Here is a 22,580-nt window from a genome sequence, read left to right on the forward strand (position 1 = left end):
CAGGAAATTTCTATGAGGAAACTATTTAATTGTTCAAATTAGTCCCGTGTCTCTTTTTGTTGATAGATACATGTACATGCCATTAAGTTTATTGGTATCCAATACTGTTTCCTGTTTGTGTTTGTTACGTAATTGACCATCGATGCTTCCTTGTTGGCGTTGTGGATTTGTAGATTTATACCAGTTGATTTGAGAAGTCTGCACCGAAAACAGATCGAAGCGACAACACTAAAATCCTGAGTGAAAAACGCATATAACTCCTATTAGCCTGGGCTGATATCAAATTATGATTTTATAACTTGATATCAACTACATGATATGACATATAAGTATCGCATTGACAAAACGTTCTCTATCAAAGGCAAAAGTGTTATTATTTTTACTAAACGCGTTTTGTCACAGAAAACAAATGGCATAATTTGTATCACAATCTGTAAAACGAATGTTTACTTCCTTTTTGCCTGCCCTATTACTCACAATAGATATGACTCAGCCGAAGGTTCAATAAGACTTAAATAGGAAATTATGTTATCGTTGCGTGTTATCATTTGTATGCACATATAAATTATTTAAACACTAGAATAATAAAATGCTTTAGTTATATCGCATGCTTATTTCACTGTAACGATATGCCACTTAAACATTTGATATTTTGAACGTTGACATGTAACTTGATGATTTAGCTCCCCCAAAGCATACGTCGGCCTATAAGAGAGCCGGTATCATATGTTCCTGGTTTTTAATAAAGCGCCTTCAATCACCGCCATGCATGTTCAGTGACTTCGGGTTTTTGTCGGATCATATCACGTGACTGACGTTTGAGCCAGGTAACTAGCTAGATAGAGTAAGCGTACATGTGTTTGTTTACGTTTTCCTTCTGGCTAATATGAGCGAATCATGCTGGTATTTATCCATAGAATGATTATTTGAAACAGTCAATTCACACATTGCAGTAAAATAATGTGTGTATCAAATATTGTAATGTGCGACCAGTATTTTCTTTGTAGATCCAGTCTGCTGAGGTCGCCCACATGATTTGTTTATGAAAAATTGTTGACATTTTCTCTTGGTTTCACAACCCTTGTGTTACTGCGAGATTGTCGAGACGGTGCTCGAAAGATTTCGGAATGATTCGGCATCTTTTGAGTCTATTTTATACTTTCTACTTTTATAATTAAAATTCTTACAGCGCTACAACGTTATAAAAAGTGGTAAAATCGGAAAATTTAAAACTCAGACAGACGGAAATAGATATATATAACATTTCGCGAAAGTTATATACCATACAACTTTAAGAGAAATAGCCCCTATCAACTATCATATCAATATAATAGTATGGTACAATACTACAAAGGTTGTTCTTATTTGGTCTTACCACTTTTATCAAATACAAAAATAGAACATGAGAACATGATCTAAACACGTACCAAACTGTCACCCAGATGAAATATTAAGTAGGTCAAGGTAGATTTGCAATTTAAGAGACATAACAGAACAAAATTCATTTAAATAATGTACAACGGAGTACAACAGTCAATGATAATAGAAGGGAAATAAATGTGATTATAATTAAAGCAAATTATTTAAGTATGTATGAAAACATAAAATTGTCGATAGTTATGAGTACAGATGAGTATAGAGAAACATACACAACATAAACTTTGATATATATTGGCATTGTCAAATTTGAAACAAGAACATCCCTGTTCATATACTGGTACATGTATAAGTGGTTCCATTCAACAATAATGAAAAACAAATATATTACAACTCTGTATGAAGGGTTCGAATTTATACACATTTGGAATATATTTTACTGGGGATATCAAAGCTGTACGATATGTTCCCTATTCACTTAATTTCTATTTAGGGGAACTATATTTATGTACACCTAACCTGGTAATAACCAAACAATTTACACATTTCACGTACATTGCGCAAACACAAAGTCCCCATACAATCTAGAAGGTGACTCTTGTATGAGGTACACTTATATATAGACAGTTACTCAGAATACGCTGACGTGTTTTCAGAAAGTATGAACCAGGAAGTGAAAATGAAAGCAAAACTTTCTGTGAATTATTAAATACAAAAAGCAACCTTTTTTGTTTAGAACCATCTTTGTCAGTGAGAAAAAATGTTAGATAATGAGTTTACTCTGCTGAAATGAAATGTACTTGGGCAGATTCGGTCTTTAATGTGTATAGTTTGTTTCAATTAACACGAAATCTGTTCAGGCTATATTCAGATTATTAATCAGAATATACTGAAACACCAAGATGGATTACTTTTAATTATAATTCATATTTCAATAAGATGATTGTATATTACACATATATGTAACTTGACTACCAAATCAAAGGTAATTGTAGTCCTTATATTTAGTCACATACAAATGCCTGGTATTACTACAGGCCGAAAGCATTAAAATTTTTATGATAGGAGTCTAGATATTTTACCACGGGAAGTTGAAAATACCAAAGTGGTTATTAAACCCCCTTTGAGCACATAATTATCTTAACGCTCATAAACACACAATGGAGCATATCGGTTTATACCTCACGTCATCGGGAATACCCGGTCAAAACGAAAGTAGGCCGTCCAGTCTAAAGTGGTTATTGACAACGTGAACATGGCGGCTGAAAACGAATACACCGATATGTTAAACCTAGGAGACACTGAGGATCGTAGTAAGAACAGTGACAAGACGTGGAAAAGGGCCTTTATCACCACGTTAGTGCTGAATTTCCTGGCCTTGGTTACTCTACTCGGTCTACATGTATACAGCCAGGTCCGGCCTAGTGACCCAGGCCCTGACCCAGATAGTCTGTCGGACGATCTGTGTGTACCATGCCAGGAGGAGACAGCCTTGTTTGACTACAAAGTGAGGACGGACACCAACAAGTTCTTATGCTGTTACAACAATACCGACATACAGCGAGCTGTGAAAATTGTAAGTCTTTAGCGTTTTATTTGTCGATAAGATCAGTGAACAATAACACTGGCAAATTGCATACTAGTCTTAGTAATACAACGAATAGTTGTAGTTGGTATTATAAACAACATTTATTTAGTTGTAGTTGGTATTATAAACAACATTTATTTATAAAATATCTAAAGTTAGGTTTATTAAATAATCAAAAGACGCTGTGTTGCCCGCCAGTTTATATACATATATATTAAATGTTTAGACTACACGTTTGTATATGAATAATGAGGGATGAACAAACTATTGATCGTATATATCATAACATAAAATATCTGGATAATGAACGGCAGCTACATGTAATGCTGCTTTCGGCATGTAATCTGTATGTAAGCTACACTATCATTGCCTGCATTTTTTATCTCTGATACATATATGTATATCTGCATTTAACACTTATTTGATAACAGCGCTTCATATTTACAGTCAATGCTGGTATTTGTGTCATATGATACCATCAATGTTTACATCACAGGAGAAGAAATACAATTAATGTTTACATCATAGCAGATGAAATACAATTAATGTTTACATAATAGCAAAAGAAACACAATTAATTATTACATCACAGGAGAAGAAATACAATTAATGTTTACATCATAGCAGATGAAATACAATTAATGTTTACATAATAGCAAAAGAAACACAATTAATTATCACATCAAAGGTGAAGAGATACAATTAATATTAACATACAATTTGAAGTTTAAATCAAATGTTTACATCACATGACCAACAGACAAGCCACACTACCAGCCACTGTGTACATCGAATGACAAGGTATCTGAACAAGGTTTTGTTTACATTTCCATTTATCATTTTCAGCCTTCGTGTCTAACAACACAATGACAGCTCAAGCTTACATCACATGATACACTCTATTTATATATCTTGGCAGTTAATGTTGGCACTGGCATGACATTCTTAATTACAATTACAAATACAATGTATATAATAAATGATAAGTCAGCTTCATGATTGCATCAGATTTTAATACATTTTTCCCCACAATTTCTAAATATGCACTCTGTACAATGAACTTTTTTTGCATTATTGATGTGTAAAAAGAACAAATACATACCATTTAAAATTTAATCTATTTATCGAATTTTGCAAGCTGCAGCTAGATAATTCGGATTTGTTTACATGTGCTATCATGTAGCTGGACAATTCAACTTTACGTGTGCTATCTTGCAGCTGTCGCTTCATGAAAATTTCCAGTGTCGTGTTTCGACACATCTGCCATATTACATACGAATCGAATTGAAGGAATATGTCCTGTCGTCATGTAATTTATTAATGACATTATATTTCAAATTGCTTGAATTATAATTATCTTATTTGTTGCATCTAATGTTGAAAAATGACCTGTTATATCCTGCATACATGCGTCTACTATATACGAAATAACAAAATTGTCGGTCATATCACCACAGGTGTATGATGACGTGTATTCTAGTTAAATACATTACACATATGGTTTACATTACACATGCATTGTCCTGGTGTTGTACCGTTCTATATGAAAAGACGTATTGAAATCTCTCTTACTAATAGACTGCACACTTTGTCTATATGGTTATTGTATTGATTTTTTTAATATCATAAATCTACATTCCTTGTGTATATGTCTTTTTCAAGTACCTGTCTTGCAATTGTTTACTTGTTAAAATGTTTGATGTCGGTAGTCTCTCGGTGGGCTATATTTTCACAGTATAGTGAATTCGGTACGAAATACACTATAGATACGGGACACATCCTTTGTAATTCTACTGTAAACCTACTCTTAATGTGATCTAATTACATAACTGATGCAACATCGGTTTGGATCAAATGCTGAAGTAAGGTTGAAGTAAACAAAAACCGAACTAAAAATTAAAGTGTATGCGCGTTTATATTCTTAAAGATTAAAAATCGAATTTGATTAAGAAAACTTTCAAACGTGTAATAAAAAATGTATAAAAGGTTCACGTTTATTGTCATTGTTCAATATGTAAATAAACTAAAATAACTTGACTGTTGTAGATTCTGAAAGAGGAAAGACGCTACAACACCGAATTCGATGGTAAGATTATAGTAATCATACAAAAATATCGAATCATTGTTTGTGGAGATGATTGATTCGCACAAGTTTTCGAAATCACGCGTAATCAATAATAATAAAGAGTAGAAGTAAATACAAAACAAAGTGCTTCGTTATCAAAACTGTATGTATTTATAAATATGATTTTTTATTGCATCATCAAATGAAATTATTATCTTAGAAAAGACATGTTGGTAGAAATCACCACGCGTTACGTTAGAAAAGTAGAGCTACAACTGAATTAAAATTGTAGTATTTAAGTTTTAGTGAATATCTAAACCCCAGTAAATGTGTATTACAAATTATATGTAGTCCTGATTCAATTAATAACCATCTTAAGATAGGTATAGTATTACAATAAATGTCATTGTAATAATTGTATCAGTTTTGTATTGCACAACTACATGTAGGTATTGATTATCATCAAATTACCATTAAAAGTATGCTGGTTCCAATTTTAGAATACAGACAATTATAGAGCTGATGTGGTAACTTGGAATTCAAAATTCCTAACCAGCCTTGAATTAGTTATTCATGATTTACAGTCAATATTTTGATCTATTATGTATTTACTAAAATTACAACCGTTTTACATTGGTGATATAAATCAGCAGAATTAATTACCTAACAAGTTTCCAGTGTTAAATTAGAACAAAATGTGGGGACAACGATATAACAATATAAACAAGGGACACATAGACGTTTCCTTATTAGTATTGTAAATTAATCATGAATCGTGCCTCTATTTACATATATATCTCTTGTACCAAGAGCCAAAGATACATGATTATCACTAACTACATGGGATAAAACCAAAGCATCATTACCACTGTGACACAATTTACAGTAACAGGACGAATGGTAGAAATCCTGATATAATCAGGTATTTAGGTATTTGTTTCTGCAAGTACAGTAGGCGAGTATGGTTCGGTAAGATAGCACTATAAAAGAGAAATGACGTCAATGAATGATTCAAAGATATGAACTTATCTTTTATAATTGATTGATAGATGGCAAGAACTACATACCATTAAATGGGGTCGATGAGGACACAGATCAGCTCACGTGGTGGAAGAGCCGACCTTCAGCAGCTCACTTACACCTAGATATTACAGGTAACCATTTAGTCGTGTTACTCAAATAACTAATTGAACAGTTGTACGCCATTCTTAACGGTTACAGAATATTTTCCATAAAATTATGATATTAATTAAAACTAATATATTTTTAAAGCGAGTATAGACTATCAGTGGAAATAAACTATAAAAAGGATAGAATAATTCTGTCTGTCATAAGGTAATTAATGTAAATGGAGTGCAGATAGAAAGTATATTTAGCCTCTATCTAATAAAAGATACAAATTTATATTTGGTTCTAATAAAACACAGAATGTACTTTAAAAACAGTCTCTTCTCGGGTTTTTTTTCAGAGAACAATAATATTGAGTGGAAGGCAAACCCTGACTTCGTAACATCATTCAAATCGGATGATATCAAAGTAAACGGCACAAATATCGAGGTATCGGAGAGGGGGATGTACTTTATATATTCTACAATTTCGGTGGAGTTCAGTAAGATGGATGAAGGTCAGTCCAGTAAAGGCCAGACGTTCTACCATAACATCCAGAAAGGAAACATCAATCTCCCCAACACTGGCCAACACATCCAGATGATGCGGAAATATGGCGGAATCCCGGCCCAGGAGACAGACAGACTCTACACTAGTTTCCTTTGTGGGGCCTTGTTCCTTAAGAAGGGGGATACCTTGGCATCCGAGTTCGTCGAGCCACCTCTCATCTATAAATTCCCCTACGCAAACTACTTCGGAATCTTTAAACTTTGACATACTCACTACTCAGGACATGTTTTCCCGGAATCATTGATTTAATAACTGGCAGTTTTAATCATCATATTTTTTGATGTATTATATGTTCTTTGAAAAATAAAGTTATGACAGTTTAATCATTAGAGGGGAAAAGATTCGCAATGGGAACCATTTTTTAAGAGTCGTATATTTCCCTCAACGTTGTTATATTTTTTGTTATGTGCTTGATAATGTATTGTTATGAATAAAACATTACTATAATTTTTTCTACTTTGTTTTCGATGACCTGCTGTTAAAGAAACACAAAAATGCATATAAAATAATTAATTTTGCTTTTGGTGCATGCACAAGCAGTTCTTATTTCCTAATAGGGCATAGTGCCATATATTTTTTTAAAAAGAAGCTCAAACTTGTCAATGGTGGTAGTGGTGTAAAGTAACTAACTTCTGTAACTGAAGAAAAACACTTATTCGTCTGCTCCTGTTTTTGATATAAAACAAATACCATTCGTTAGCGTATACGTATCGCAGTGCATTTGAAATTTATCAGTAAATATTGAAAAATAACAGTTTTAACTATATTTAAGCTGGTTTTGTTAATTTTAGAATATACAGACTTATATTATCAGTTAACGAATTTAGAAAATATCGGTTTAGTTTGTCGTCAGTATGGTCAAATCAGAGAATTCACAATTTGCGTCAGATAGCTCATAATAGCTTCAAATCAAGCACATCACCATACATGGATTAGTTTTATATTAACTCCTATTCTCAACAACTTATATTACTAATTTAGGAAACATGTTTGTCATCAGAACAGAAATGACTTTTCACCAGAACAGATCCTGAAGATATTAGACCCTGTTTAAACCAGTGATATTAGGTATGCTTATAACATTCTTTTTATATCTTCCTAGGTGTTCTTGAACATGACTGGTTTTCTTTAAAGTGTGTATGCACCATAGCTAACATTAGGCATTACTGTGGACTCGTAAGTCGTTGTGTAGCATGGTATAATGTATAAACAACGGCATGAAAAGGTTAAAAAAAACATTCGATCCGCGTGATTTTGAAAAATCGAATCTTGTCAAACAAACGCTTCTTGTACTTGCTAAGTAATTAGACCTGCATGATTATTTGGTGACAGAAGTATGTACCTGTAGACGTAGAGACATGCAATACATCTATATCACATGCTTTAACAGTGACTAATACATTAAACAGTAAATTGAGTTTGATAATTTTGTATTAGAAATAAGTAAACTTTCATTAAGTTTCATGAACTACTGTAAATACTGCACTCATTTTTACGTCTATAAAAATACTAAACATATACTAGTAAATGCCATTTCAATGTAAATGTATTTTGTTTCCTGACGTCTCCTAGTTACCGCACAGTTGTTGAATATTACTACATGTACAAGAGGCTAATCAGCGAATTAAAACTTTATCATTATATAGATTTAAACGGAATCTCACATTGATTTAATGTTATAAATTCGTATGTCTTAGGTCATGACATTATCTTTGATAAACATTATTTTCTGTGAAATACGCGATATGGATAGTTTCACTTTGCTTTAAGTAATGTCAGTGAGGATAATCAGAGTGAAGTCCCTTTATCAATAATCTAAGTGTTTCGAGTTACCTCCCCTGTGTCGTTCGTTGTTTACATTCCAGGTGATCATGATCACTGATCCATGGACAGATCACATACCAGATCTAGACCGTCGACTTGTTATGGAGACCTACATTATATTTATATCTCGTTTAGTACATGTAGAGACTCCATCGAAGTCTGGATAAAATGTTGTTATGATTGGTGTTTGATTGTTAAATGTCCATTTCCGAAAAGAAAAGTTTATAGATATCACGTTTAACCTTAGAACATGTGTATGGATAGACTTAATGCAAGCATTCCCTGTGTAAATCATTGTTTCATCACGCTTTATTTCGCTATTTTGCCGCTTGGTATTAGTGACAGTCAACTATCGCGCGGTAATTAGGACCTAAGTTATGATACATTTCTTCCAGCTTTTTTCAGAAAAAAACCCATATCTAATAATAATTTCTAATTTTGAAAGGAAACAACAGAATAGTGACATGGCTACACGTAGTAGTTTATTACTATTGGAGTATTGCAATAATCCAGGTTTTTTTAGATTATTTTATACAAGTAAATGAAAGTATAGTTTTGACAATTTGATAACACGTTATAAGGTTTTATGTTAAAACAGTTTTGAACAAAAATTATTGAAGACATCACCATCGCATTATATTTCTGTATTCACGTTATCTATTTTGTATTTAAGTAAGGACAAATTATCTAGTTCATCACAAGGGATTTTTTTTCAGCAGATATTCAGATGTTTTTATGTTGTTTTTTTTTGTTTTTTTTTTTACTTCGTTTTCAAATACACAAAGCATATTTTACAAAAGTCCACAGTTTGTAAGAATAGGAAATAGTTATATACCACGTGTTTTTGGGCACACCTCTAGTATCATGTCTCTGTTCCCGAGATGGCATCACGTCACCTGATCAGGTCAGAGATTTATATACAATAGTGCTTATGCTGGTAATATGTCTTATGATGAAACAAGTTTCAACACTCTCCCTGAAATGAGATAGTGGCAAAGAGTGTCCCTCCGATAAAACATCAAAGTCAAATTAACAAAAGTAAGTGCGATAATTGATTACCATACACCTATAGACCATCGATTCCGCAGTATAACCATTTGAATGCATTTTTTAAATATAATTTTAAACGTGTAGAAAAATGTTTTTGATATCGTAGTATTAATACTTGTAACATATATCAACAAATGTATTGAAATACACCATACATATACACCAAATAATACATAACTACACACGAAGGACGTTGCAACTTGCACAGTTAGGGAAAAATATTAATGAAATGAATGAATTTGATCATCAGACGGGTAAACACAATTGATTAAAGTGCATATAACATAAGCAAATTACAAATGTAATTTGTTTTCAAAGTTTCACCTGAATATAACCTTAACATCGTTTGTCTAATTTCGGTGTTTTTTTTTTTTTTTTTTTTTTACTTATTATTATATACTTTCCAGCATGGATGTCATTTTCTCTCATACCTACATGTGTAATACTTACTGGTCTAGGGCAATACACTCATGTCGCCAGAGGCTGTATTGCATGGCTACCCATGCAATAAAGCCTCGTGACGTCACAACGACAGCAATATTACTATTTTCTAGGATTGATTAACTTTAAAAGATACAAACAACGGAATTTGCGTTGAAAATATGCAATTTTCATGAATGGAGAATTAACTTGCAGTTGCCTTTTTTTCGAATTTATTTTTAAAAAAACCGAGAAAAAATAGTAGTAAAATTGCAATTAAATGTCAAGTTATAAGAGAAAAATACTCTTTTATACGTGGATATGAAGGATAGGGATATTCTACTCTGGGGATCACAAAATGTTGTAAAACTCTCAGCAAGCCTCGGGTTTTATATTTTGTGACCCTCGGGTTGAATATCCCTATCCTTCATATCCACGTATGAAAGAGTCCTATACGCTTTGCTTTTAGATGTAAGTGTAAGAGATAAACCAGCATCACACAGAAATTCTTTTTAGTTTATTATAGATATAAAGGATACAGAGCGTGGACAACAATCATACAAATGATTCTAACAATATACAATGGATATACAATATATAAATAACTGAATCCTATAGATACTTAATGTTTGATCACATATCTCATAGATTTGAACGGAATATCTTTTTAATGGTTTAATATATATCATTAAATAGCATTACTGCATTGTAGCAATTTCACTACAATAAACTATGGATCAATGCAATACATGTTTAGACACAAATGGACATATTCACATAGATTGCCCTGAGGTTTTAAATAACACATATTAAACATGCTGGCAAGATTATTTTCTAAAGCAGTATTTGTACGACTTCCATCATTGTAATAATGCAATGTTGTGATACAATTACACATCAAAATTCGTTTTTTCATGGCATTGAGGAAAGAACCATACCTCGAAATGACAGTTTAAGAAATTTACACCTTAACATTATTTGGAAAATACTTATTATATATATATATTGAATTTATAAAGCACAAACCATTGAAAATCTGAAATCGGATTTCATATTTTGATTGTATAAGTTGAACGGCAAAGCATCAATTGCATATGAAAAGCACTATAGATATCAAAGAACGAATGTACGAACCCGACCTATTATGCTTAATGGCTGACACCGTTATTTCGAGCTACACTATTGAATCAATAAATATAATAATTGCGTAGATATTTTTGTTAACAAAACCTAAAATCAATCTAAAATCAACAGCATTTGTACAATTATAACTCATTTGTAATGTACTTTACATAGAATTCATAATGAATATGTAGATAAAGTTCTGTATGGAAATGATAATCACTATAACTGCCAACACTTCGTCATCATCTCCTCGAAGTACTCGTCCAGGTCTATAAAGGCGCTCACTCCACTGTAGTAGTCGACAAACTCATCAAAGGTAACCTGGAAAATAAACAGGGTTATCATATCAAACTCATCAAAGGTAACCTGGAAAATAAACAGGGTTATCATATCAAACCCATCAAAGGTAACCTGGAAAATAAACAATATTATCATATCAAATTCATCAAAGGTAACCTGGAAAATTAACTGGGTTATCATATCAAACTCATCAAAGGTCACCTGGAAAATAAACAGGGTTATCATATCAAACTCATCATAGGTAAACTGAAAAATAAACAGGGTTCATCAAAGTTGACCTTTAAAATAAAAAGAAGTTACACAATAAATGGTTGTTGAATATTGAATTCATTCCATGCGAGTTATTTTATAAAAAGTTACAAAAGACACGCGCTTTAGCGATGACGAATTACGAGTGTGGAATAAATTCCATATTCAACAACAACGAGTAGTGTCACCTGTTTCTACAACAATCATATTCCTTTTTAGCCGGTAGAAATACGGCGGAAATAAGGTAACGTGTATTTAACGAAATATGCGAATAAGGTGTAGTAATATTTTCATCAGCAAAATGACACTAATTAGTATTCAAAAGTCATCGTTTGATAAAGAATCCATTGATATTAAATTTTTCTAATTGGGAACATCTTTAGGGTTAAATTATACTCAGTTAACGTGTTATTGAGTTCAAATCTTCATAGTTGCTTCTAGAAAATAATACTCAATGTCGGAGTACATATATACATGCAAAAGCATTCGCACAATACGGCATCGTCTATTTCCCGCCAGATAGTCATCAAAACAATTCCATCAAGATCAAGTTCGTTTCATACTCGTTAAATCAACGACACTCATCAATGAAATTCTTGTCCGTCAATATGTATTATTAGTACTTAAGGTCAGTTTAACATGAATAAAAACGTCGCTTATTTTGACACAACGACCACGACGCATTGGCTTTCCAACGGCAGCTTTGGACGTAAAGCGGCGATCACAACATAAAATGATGTCACTTGTTTATTGATGACGTTGACATTGATATCGGGACACTGATAAATACCACAAAATCAGCAAAGATGAAAAAAGGCTATTATCACAAAATCAGCAAAGATGAAAAAAGGCTATTACCACAAAATCAGCAGAGATGACAAAATAACCTATTATCATAAAATCAGCAGAGATGACAAAAAAGCCTATTATCAATAACACAGCAGAGATGACAAAAAACCTATTATCACTAACACAGCAGAGATGACAAAAACCTATTATCAATAACACAGCAGAGATGACAAAAAATCTATTATCACTAACACATCAGAGATGACAAAAAAATCTATTATCACTAACACAGCAGAGATGAAAAAAAAGCCTAATGTCACTAACACAGGCAGAGATGACAAAAAAAAACCTATTATCACTAACACAGCAGAGATGACAAAAAAGCCTATTATCAACTAACAAATCAGAGATGACAAAAAAAACATAGAGATGACAAAAAAAACCTATTATCACTAACACAGCAGAGATGACAAAAAACCTATTATCAATAACACAGCAGAGATGACAAAAAATCTATTATCACTAACACAGCAGAGATGACAAAAAATATATTATCACTAACACAACAGAGATGACAAAAAAGCCTATTATCAATAACACAGCAGAGATGACAAAAAAACCTATTATCACTAACACAGCAGAGATGACAAAAAAAACTATTATCAATAGCTCAGCAAATATGACCAAAAAAACCCATTATGAATAACACAGCAGAGATGACAAAAAACCTATTATCACTAACACAGCAGAGATGACAAAAAAACTATTATCACTAACACAGCAGAGATGACAAAAAAGCCTATTATCAATAACACAGCAGAGATGACAAAAAAACCTATTATCACTAACACAGCAGAGATGACAAAAAAGCCTATTATCAATAACACAGCAGAGATGACAAAAAAACCTATTATCAATAACACAGCAGAGATGACAAAAAATATAACACACAAGATGAAAAACTATTATCAATAACACAGCAGAGATGACAAAAAACCTATTATCAATAACACAGCAGAGATGACAAAAAAGCCTATTATCAATAACACAGCAGAGATGACAAAAAAGCCTATTATCAATAACACAGCAGAGATGACAAAAAAACCTATTATCAATAACACAGCAGAGATGACAAAAAAACCTATTATCAATAACACAGCAGAGATGACAAAAAAACCTATTATCAATAACACAGCAGAGATGACAAAAAATCCTATTATCAATAACACAGCAGAGATGACAAAAAAGCCTATTATCAATAACACGTGCAGAGATGACAAAAAACTATTATTACTAAAACAGCAGAGAGATGACAAAAAACACAGCTAAAAGCCTATTATACTAACACAGCAGAGATGACAAAAAAAACTATTATCAATAACACAGCAGAGATGACAAAAAAAGCCTATTATCAATAACACAGCAGAGATGACAAAAAAGCCTATTATCAATAACACAGCAGAGATGACAAAAAAACCTATTATCAATAACACAGCAGAGATGACAAAAAAACCTATTATCAATAACACAGCAGAGATGACAAAAAAAAATCTATTATCAATAACACAAGAGAGATGACAAAAAAAAGCCTATTATCACAAATAACACAGCAGAGATGACAAAAAAAGCCTATTATCAATAACACAGCAGAGATGACAAAAAAGCCTATTATCACTAACACAGCAGAGATGACAAAAAAAACCTATTATCAATAACACAGCAGAGATGACAAAAAAGCATATTATCAATAACACGACAGAGATGACAAAAAAAACCTATTATCACTAACACAGCAGAGATGAAAAAAAGCATATTATCAATAACACGACAGAGATGACAAAAAAGCCTATTATCAATAACACAGCAGAGATGACAAAAAAGCCTATTATCACTAACAGGCAGAGATAACCAAAAAACCCATTATGAATAACACAGCAGAGATGACAAAAAAAACCTATTATCAATAACACAGCAGAGATGACAAAAAAGCCTATTATCAATAGCTCAGCAAAGATGACAAAAAAACTATTATCAATAACACAGCAGAGATGACAAAAAAGCTTATTATCAATAGCTCAGCAAAGATGACAAAAAAACCTATTATTACTAACACAACAGAGATGACAAAAAACCTATTATCAATAACACAGCAGAGATGACAAAAAAGCCTATTGTTACTAACACAGCAAAAAGATGAAAAAAAAACCTATTATCAATAACACAGCAGAGATGGATGAAAAAAGCCTATTATCAATAACACGACAGAGATGACAAAAAAGCCTATTATCAATAACACAACAGAGATGACAAAAAACTATTATCACTAACACAGCAGGATTATCAATAACAGGCAGAGATAACAAAAAACCTATTATACAATAACACAGCAGAGATGAAAACAAAAAAGCCTATTGTTATCAATAACACAACAGAGATGACAAAAAAAAACCACCCTATTATCAATAACACAGCAGAGATGGATGACAAAAAAGCCTATTATCAATAACACGACAGAGATGAAAAAAAACCTATTATCAATAACACAGCAGAGATGACAAAAAAGCCTATTATCACTAACAGGCAGAGATAACCAAAAAACCCATTATGAATAACACAGCAGAGATGACAAAAAAACCTATTATCAATAACACAGCAGAGATGACAAAAAACTAAAAAACTATTATCAATAACACAGCAGAGATGACAAAAAACCTATTATCAATAACACAGCAGAGATGACAAAAAACATTAAACACAGCAAGATGACAAAAAAAACCTATTATCAATAACACAGCAGAGATGAAACAAAAAGCATTATCAATAACACAGCAGAGATGACAAAAAAAAGCCTATTATCAATAACACAGCAGAGATGACAAAAAAGCCTATTATCACTAAACAGAGCAGAGATACAAAAACAACAAAAAACCTATTATCAATAACACAGCAGAGATGACAAAAAAGCCTATTATCAATAACACAGCAGAGATGACAAAAAAAACCTATTATCAATAACACAGCAGAGATGACAAAAAAGCCTATTATCAATAACACAGCAGAGATGACAAAAACTATTATAAAACACAACAGAGATGACCTATTATCAATAACACAGCAGAGATGACAAAAAAGCCTATTATTCACTAACACAGCAAAGATGACAAAAAAAACCTATTATCAATAACACAGCAGAGATGATCAAACAAGAAGCCTATTATCAATAACACGACAGAGATGACAAAAAAGCCTATTATCAATAACACAGCAGAGATGACAAAAAAAGCCTATTATCAATAACACAGCAGAGATGACAAAAAAGCCTATTATCACTAAACAGGCAGAGATAACAAAAAAGCCTATTATCACTAACACAGCAGAGATGACAAAAAAACCTATTATCAATAACACGACAGAGATGACAAAAAAGCCTATTATCAATAACACAGCAGAGATGACAAAAAAGCCTATTATCACTAACACAGCAGAGATGACAAAAAGCCTATTATCAATAACAGGCAGAGATGACAAAAAAACCTATTATCACTAACACAGCAGAGATGACAAAAAAGCCTATTTATCACTAACAGGCAGAGATAACAAAAAACCTATTATCACTAACACAGCAGAGATGACAAAAAAAACCTATTATCAATTACACAGCAGAGATGACAAAAAAACTATTATCACTAACACAGCAGAGATGACAAAAAGCCTATTATCAATAACACGTTCAGAGATGACAAAAAACTATTATTACTAAAACAGCAGAGATGACAAAAAAACTATTATCAATAACACCGCAGATATGACAAAAAATTATTATCACTAACACAGCAGAGATGACAAAAAAACCTATTATTACTAACACAACAGAGATGACAAAAAACCTATTATCAATAACACAGCAGAGATGACAAAAAAGCCTATTGTTACTAACACAGCAAAGATGACAAAAAAAACCCACCCTATTATCAATAACACAGCAGAGATGGATGACAAAAAGCCTATTATCAATAACACGACAGAGATGAAAAAAGCCTATTATCAATAACACAGCAGAGATGACAAAAAAGCCTATTATCACTAACAGGCAGAGATAACCAAAAACCCTATTATGAATAACACAGCAGAGATGACAAAAAAGCCTATTATCAATAGCTCAGCAAAGATGACAGAAAAAAAACTAATTATCAATAACACAGCAGAGATGACAAAAAAGCTTATTATCAATAGCTCAGCAAAGATGACAAAAAAAACTATTATCAATAACACAACAGAGATGACAAAAAACCTATTATCAATAACACAGCAGAGATGACAAAAAAGCCAATTGTTACTAACACAGCAAAGATGACAAAAAAACCCTATTATCAATAACACAGCAGAGATGGATGACAAAAAGCCTATTATCAATAACACGAAAGTGATGACAAAAAAGCCTATTATCAATAACACAGCAGAGATGAACAAAAAAAACCTATTATCAATAACACAGCAGAGATGACAAAAAAACTGTTATCACTAACACGTGCAGAGATGACAAAAAAGCCTATTATCACTAATACAGCAGAGATGACAAAAAAGCCTATTATCAATAACACAACAGAGATGACAAAAAACCTATTATTACTAACTAACAACAGAGATGACAAAAAATCATATTATCAATAACACAGCAGAGATGACAAAAAATCTATTATCACTAACACAGCAGAGATGACAAAAAAATCATATTATCAATAACACAGCAGAGATGACAAAAAACTCTATTATCAATAACACAGCAGAAGATGACAAAAAACCTATTATCAATGACACAGCAGAGATGACAAAAAATCTATTATCACTAACACAGCAGAGATGACAAAAAATCATATTATCAATAACACAGCAGAGATGACAAAAAATCTATTATCACTAACACAGCAGAGATGACAAAAAATCATATTATCAATAACACAGCAGATATGACAAAAAAGACTATTATCACTAACACAGCAGAGATGATCAAAATCCTATTATCTCTAACAGGCAGAAATAACAAAAAAACCTATTATCACTAACACAGCAGAGATGACAAAAAACTCTATTATCAATAACACAGCAGAGATAACAAAAAAGCCTATTATCAATAGCTCAGCAAAGATGACAAAAAAACTATTATCAATAACACAGCAGAGATGACAAAAAAAATCTATTATCAATAACACAGCAGAGATGACAAAAAATCTATTATCGATAACACAATAGAGATGACAAAAAAAAGCCTATTAACAATAACACAGCAGAGATGACAAAAAAGTCTATTATCAATAACACGACAGAGATGCCCAAAAAAGCCTATTATCACTAACACAGCAGGGATGAAAAAAAAGCCTATTATCACTAACACAGCAGAGATGAAAAAAAGCATATTATCAATAACACGACAGAGATGACAAAAAAACCTATTATCACTTACACAGCAGAGATGACAAAAAAGTCTATTATCAATAAACACAGACAGAGATGACAAAAAGCCTATTATCAATAACACAGCAGAGATGACAAAAAAGCCTATTATCACTAACAGGCAGAGATAACCAAAAAACCCATTATGAATAACACAGCAGAGATGACAAAAAAAACTATTATCAATAACACAGCAGAGATGACAAAAAAGCCTATTATCAATAGCTCAGCAAAGATGACAAAAAAAACTATTATCAATAACACAGCAGAGATGACAAAAAAGCTTATTATCAATAGCTCAGCAAAGATGACAAAAAAACCTATTATTACTAACTAACACAACAGAGATGACAAAAAACCTATTATCAATAACACAGCAGAGATGACAAAAAAAGCCTATTGTTACTAACACAGCATAGATGACAAAAAAAAACCTATTATCAATAACACAGCAGAGATGGATGACAAGAAGCCTATTATCAATAACACGACAGAGATGACAAAAAAGCATATTATCAATAACACAGCAGAGATGACAAAAAAACCTATTATCACTAACACAGCAGAGATGACAAAAAAACCTATTATCACTAACACAGCAGAGATGACAAAAAAAACTATTATCAATAACACAGCAGATATGACAAAAAAAACAACCTATTATCAATAACACAGCAGAGATGACAAAAAAAACTATTATATCAATAACACGTGCAGAGATGACAAAAAACTATTATTACTAAAACAGCAGAGATGACAACAAAAACTATTATCAATAACACCGCAGATATGACAAAAAAGCCTATTATCAATAACACAACAGAGATGACATAAAAAACCTATTATCAATAAACACAGCAAAGATGACAAAAAAACCACCCTATTATCAATAACACAGCAGAGATGGATGACAAAAAGCCTATTATCAATAACACGACAGAGATGAAAAAAAGCCTATTATCAATAACACAGCAGAGATGACAAAAAAGCCTATTATCACTAACAGGCAGAGATAACCAAAAAACCATTATGAATAACACAGCAGAGATGACAAAAAAAACCTATTATCAATAACACAGCAGAGATGACAAAAAAAGCTTATTCACAAAGCTCAGCAAAGATGACAAAAAAACTTATTATTACTAACACAACAGAGATGACAAAAAACCTATTATCAATAACACAGCAGAGATGACAAAAAAGCCTATTATACTAACACAGCAAAGATGACAAAAAAAAACCCTATTATCAATAACACAGCAGAGATGATGACAAAAAGCCTAATATCAATAACACGACAGAGATGACAAAAAAGCCTATTATCAATAACACAGCAGAGATGACAAAAAGCCTATTATCACTAACAGCAGAGATAACAAAAAACCCATTATGAATAACACAGCAGAGATGACAAAAAAGCCTATTTATCAATAGCTCACAGCAAAGATGACAAAAAAAACCTATTATCAATAACACAGCAGAGATTACAAAAAAGCTTATTTCTTTTATCAATAGCTCAGCAAAGATGACAAAAAAACTTATTATTACTAACAAACAGAGGTGACAAAAAAACCTATTATCAATAACACAGCAGAGATGACAAAAAAGCCTATTTGTTACTAAATCAACAGCAAAGATGACAAAAAAAACCTATTATCATAAAACAGCAGAGATGGATGACAAGAAGCCTATTATCATAACACGACAGAGGATGACAAAAAAGCCTATTATCAATAACACAGCAGAGATGACAAAAAAGCCAATTTTATCACAAACACAGCAGAGATGACAAAAAAAGCCTATTATCACTAACAGGCATAGAGATAACAAAAAAACCTATTATCACTAACACAGCAGAGATGACAAAAAAAAACCTATTATCAATAACACGACAGAGATGACAAAAAAGCCTATTATCAATAACACAGCAGAGATTGATATGTAACAATACTTAAAGTGTTCGACTGAATAGTCAAGCAAGTGTGACTAAGGCATGATATCTTGGCGTAATTCATATATAGAGAGAGGATATTTCTTGTTTACTGATGGATACCAGTCAAATTTCATCCAATGCAGGGTGAGCTTTTTTCCACGAGTGCATGGCTTAACGGGTTATGTGGTGCGGTAACTTACTCTTTTGGAACACATGGTGTTTAGTTCAAAAGTTCTCCATAATGCTTTGTAAAGACATTTAACTTCGCGTATTGACCATTCTTATGTACATTTGCTTCAATTTCGGAACTTGTGTTTGATATACTTCGTTTGGAACTGCTTTGAAAACACGATTGAACTGTACTGCGTTTATTTTCAGGCAATATTTATTAGTGAATGTTTTAGTTAAAAAATTGTTGAGGCGCGTGAAGAACCTGAAACATATTAAATGAGAGTGTTAAGAAAAGGAATTACTTACATGTAACATACAAGATCAGCGCCCATTTTCATAAACATTCCTTAACTTTAAGGAATTCCTTAACTAAGTTTCCCATAGGAAAGCATTATAGCAGTTAAGGATATAATTATAAGTTTATGAGCATTCCTTAAAATCTGTAATGCTTTCCTTTAGAGAATATGAAGGTAAAATTTAATTTATGTTCATAAAACTGTGCCAAGCTTTATTACCATATGATGTTTCTGAATTTCTAACAATTTCGTACAAACGAAAAAAACTACCTTATTGAATCAATTGCACTTGTGTCCTAGTATAATTGAAGAGGTATAAAATAATATAATATGTACCCTTAATTATTGCTAGAGTCGTTATCCAATCCAGCCTCTTCCCCTTCGTCTGCGGATAGAGCTTCCGGGCCTACAGTAGATCGAGGGACAACATCTATAATGTCCAAACTGACGGTGCGGGTAAACAGTCGGGTAGTGATTGACTTGGCGGTCATTCCAATCTGGATAAATCAAAATCAGGATTTAAAGGGTAAAATTCTTCATACAGTAATAAAATGTCTTGATATTCCACAATGACGCGTCAGGCATGATTAAATATGGTGTTAATGGTTGGATGATTTAAGCAGCAAACTATGATTAAACATACTCTGGATTAATAGAATCACCATAATATCACATTGACCCAAAAGCACGGCGATCTAGGCAGCGGAACTGTGAAGCGTTTTAAAATATCAAAACGCATACACTACGGAAATATCATAAAACGGCTAAAGGTCTTTATGTCCGAAATTTTGGTTCAATTTTATTAATGACCATCCTACATCCAAAACAGTTATTTTAAGTAAGTCTGTTTTTATTATAGTGCGCACTGGCGCAAACTACGGTGACAATTACAGTTATATAGTCAGCAACAGTCAGTAAATTCTCTTATGCGTATTTAACAAAGATTAACATAGTAAATTGTGAAACAGAACTCGACAAAGATCCGACCTATTTATTTCAATCCGTCTTGAAATCAGTTGTTAAGACATAACACAATTTGTGTAGTTTAGCCTTTACTCATTTTAACATGAGAATCACACTAAATAAAGTAATTATCCACTAAACTCTTGATAGTAAGTTTATGAAATGGCTGTATATAACACATGTATAAACAATATTGAACTGTGGAGGATTCTGGGACATTTGAGTCCATATATTACCTACAGCTATTCCGTCTTTGCATTTACAGAGCTAGCTCCCTTGCGGGTAGGCATCGATTGTTACGTCTTCGAAACATATGACGTTACGCTCGCAAACACATGACGTCACAATCAATACCTACCCGCAAGTGCAGATAACTCTGTAATATGCAAATTCGGAATAGAATAAGAATAAACATAGTCGTTCTAAAAACGGTTGTTCATTTCATAGTGCTATATTACAAATTTGCTCCCAAAACTCTTTTCGCTTGAATACAATACTGGGGGAAATGGTACGCTTAATATACTGTATGAGAAACGATCACTGATTTAAGTATAACTTTATACAGAATCGAAACTTTGAACAATGACATTAAATTCATGATGATTATAAAAAGTTGTAGATACAAATTGTAAATAATCGAAGTTTATAAACTTTAATATGTATATGTTCTATTTACTGATAGCTGTTTATACCTGGGAAGTCATACGATACTTGACTGGAGTACAGGGTGGCTTGGACAGCGACGACAACCACGGCCACCACTAGCAGTACGGCTGTCACTCTCAGCATGCTGCTCCCTCTATCAGCAAAAAACAAAGGAAATAACTGAAACAAAATGGTAGAGACCAGACATATTTTAACGTTTGATCAGTAAACGCTTAATATAATGCAAATCAGCCCATGACTGGAAAAGGGGAGCTGAATTATCGAAAAAAACATACCAAATATTAGATTTGTTTAACGATCTCGCAATTTGCATTTTCATCACGGTAAAATCTAATGTCTGCAAAAGTTATCTTAAAGATACTCCACCGCCGACAGAGCATAAACGATACTGATCATTTGAACAAAAATTGGTGTTTAATCGTGTATAGATACGTCTAATTAACACAAAAACATGATATAAAATAACTAAGTTGGTTTTGGTGCATGCGCAATCAGTACTTCATTTAAAATAGAACATAGCACCACGGATTTTTTTTTTGGGAATGCAATCAATTATTTTTGATATTTTATCTTGAAATAAAATTAGAAGCTCAAACTTTTCCATGGTGACAATGGTCAGTAAACTTTTGCAACTGA

At 32.4% G+C, this 22,580-nt stretch overlaps 1 protein-coding gene and 1 long non-coding RNA gene across 2 annotated transcripts; one reads left to right on the forward strand and one right to left on the reverse strand.

Annotated features, from left to right (window-relative positions):
• The first annotated feature begins 2,378 nt into the window (after positions 1-2,378).
• LOC138307663 (uncharacterized) lies at positions 2,379-7,154 on the forward strand. The gene is made up of 4 exons (XM_069248481.1): positions 2,379-2,953; positions 5,012-5,051; positions 6,080-6,184; positions 6,499-7,154. The coding sequence occupies exons 1-4, from the start codon at positions 2,633-2,635 to the stop codon at positions 6,909-6,911; spliced, it is 879 nt and encodes a 292-aa protein (XP_069104582.1). The 5' UTR covers positions 2,379-2,632; the 3' UTR covers positions 6,912-7,154.
• Positions 7,155-20,042: 12,888 nt separating this feature from the next.
• LOC138307306 (uncharacterized) lies at positions 20,043-22,100 on the reverse strand. Its single transcript, XR_011205964.1, has 3 exons — positions 21,971-22,100; positions 20,652-20,812; positions 20,043-20,281 (listed from the first exon to the last, which is right to left on the reverse strand). It is a non-coding gene; the product is annotated as an uncharacterized lncRNA (long non-coding RNA).
• Between the last annotated feature and the right edge of the window lie 480 nt (positions 22,101-22,580).

The sequence above is a fragment of the Argopecten irradians genome, chromosome 14, assembly GCF_041381155.1.
Source record: "Argopecten irradians isolate NY chromosome 14, Ai_NY, whole genome shotgun sequence".
NCBI classification, from domain to species: Eukaryota; Metazoa; Mollusca; class Bivalvia; order Pectinida; family Pectinidae; genus Argopecten; species Argopecten irradians.

Excerpts from the sequence above, each read along its gene's own strand:
- LOC138307663 (XM_069248481.1), top strand. The coding sequence starts at position 2,633 with ATGGCGGCTGAAAACGAATACACCGATATGTTAAACCTAGGAGACACT. Across the intron at positions 5,052-6,079 it reads CTACAACACCGAATTCGATG|ATGGCAAGAACTACATACCA; the intron begins GTAAGATTATAG and ends ATTGATTGATAG. Across the intron at positions 6,185-6,498 it reads CTTACACCTAGATATTACAG|AGAACAATAATATTGAGTGG; the intron begins GTAACCATTTAG and ends GTTTTTTTTCAG.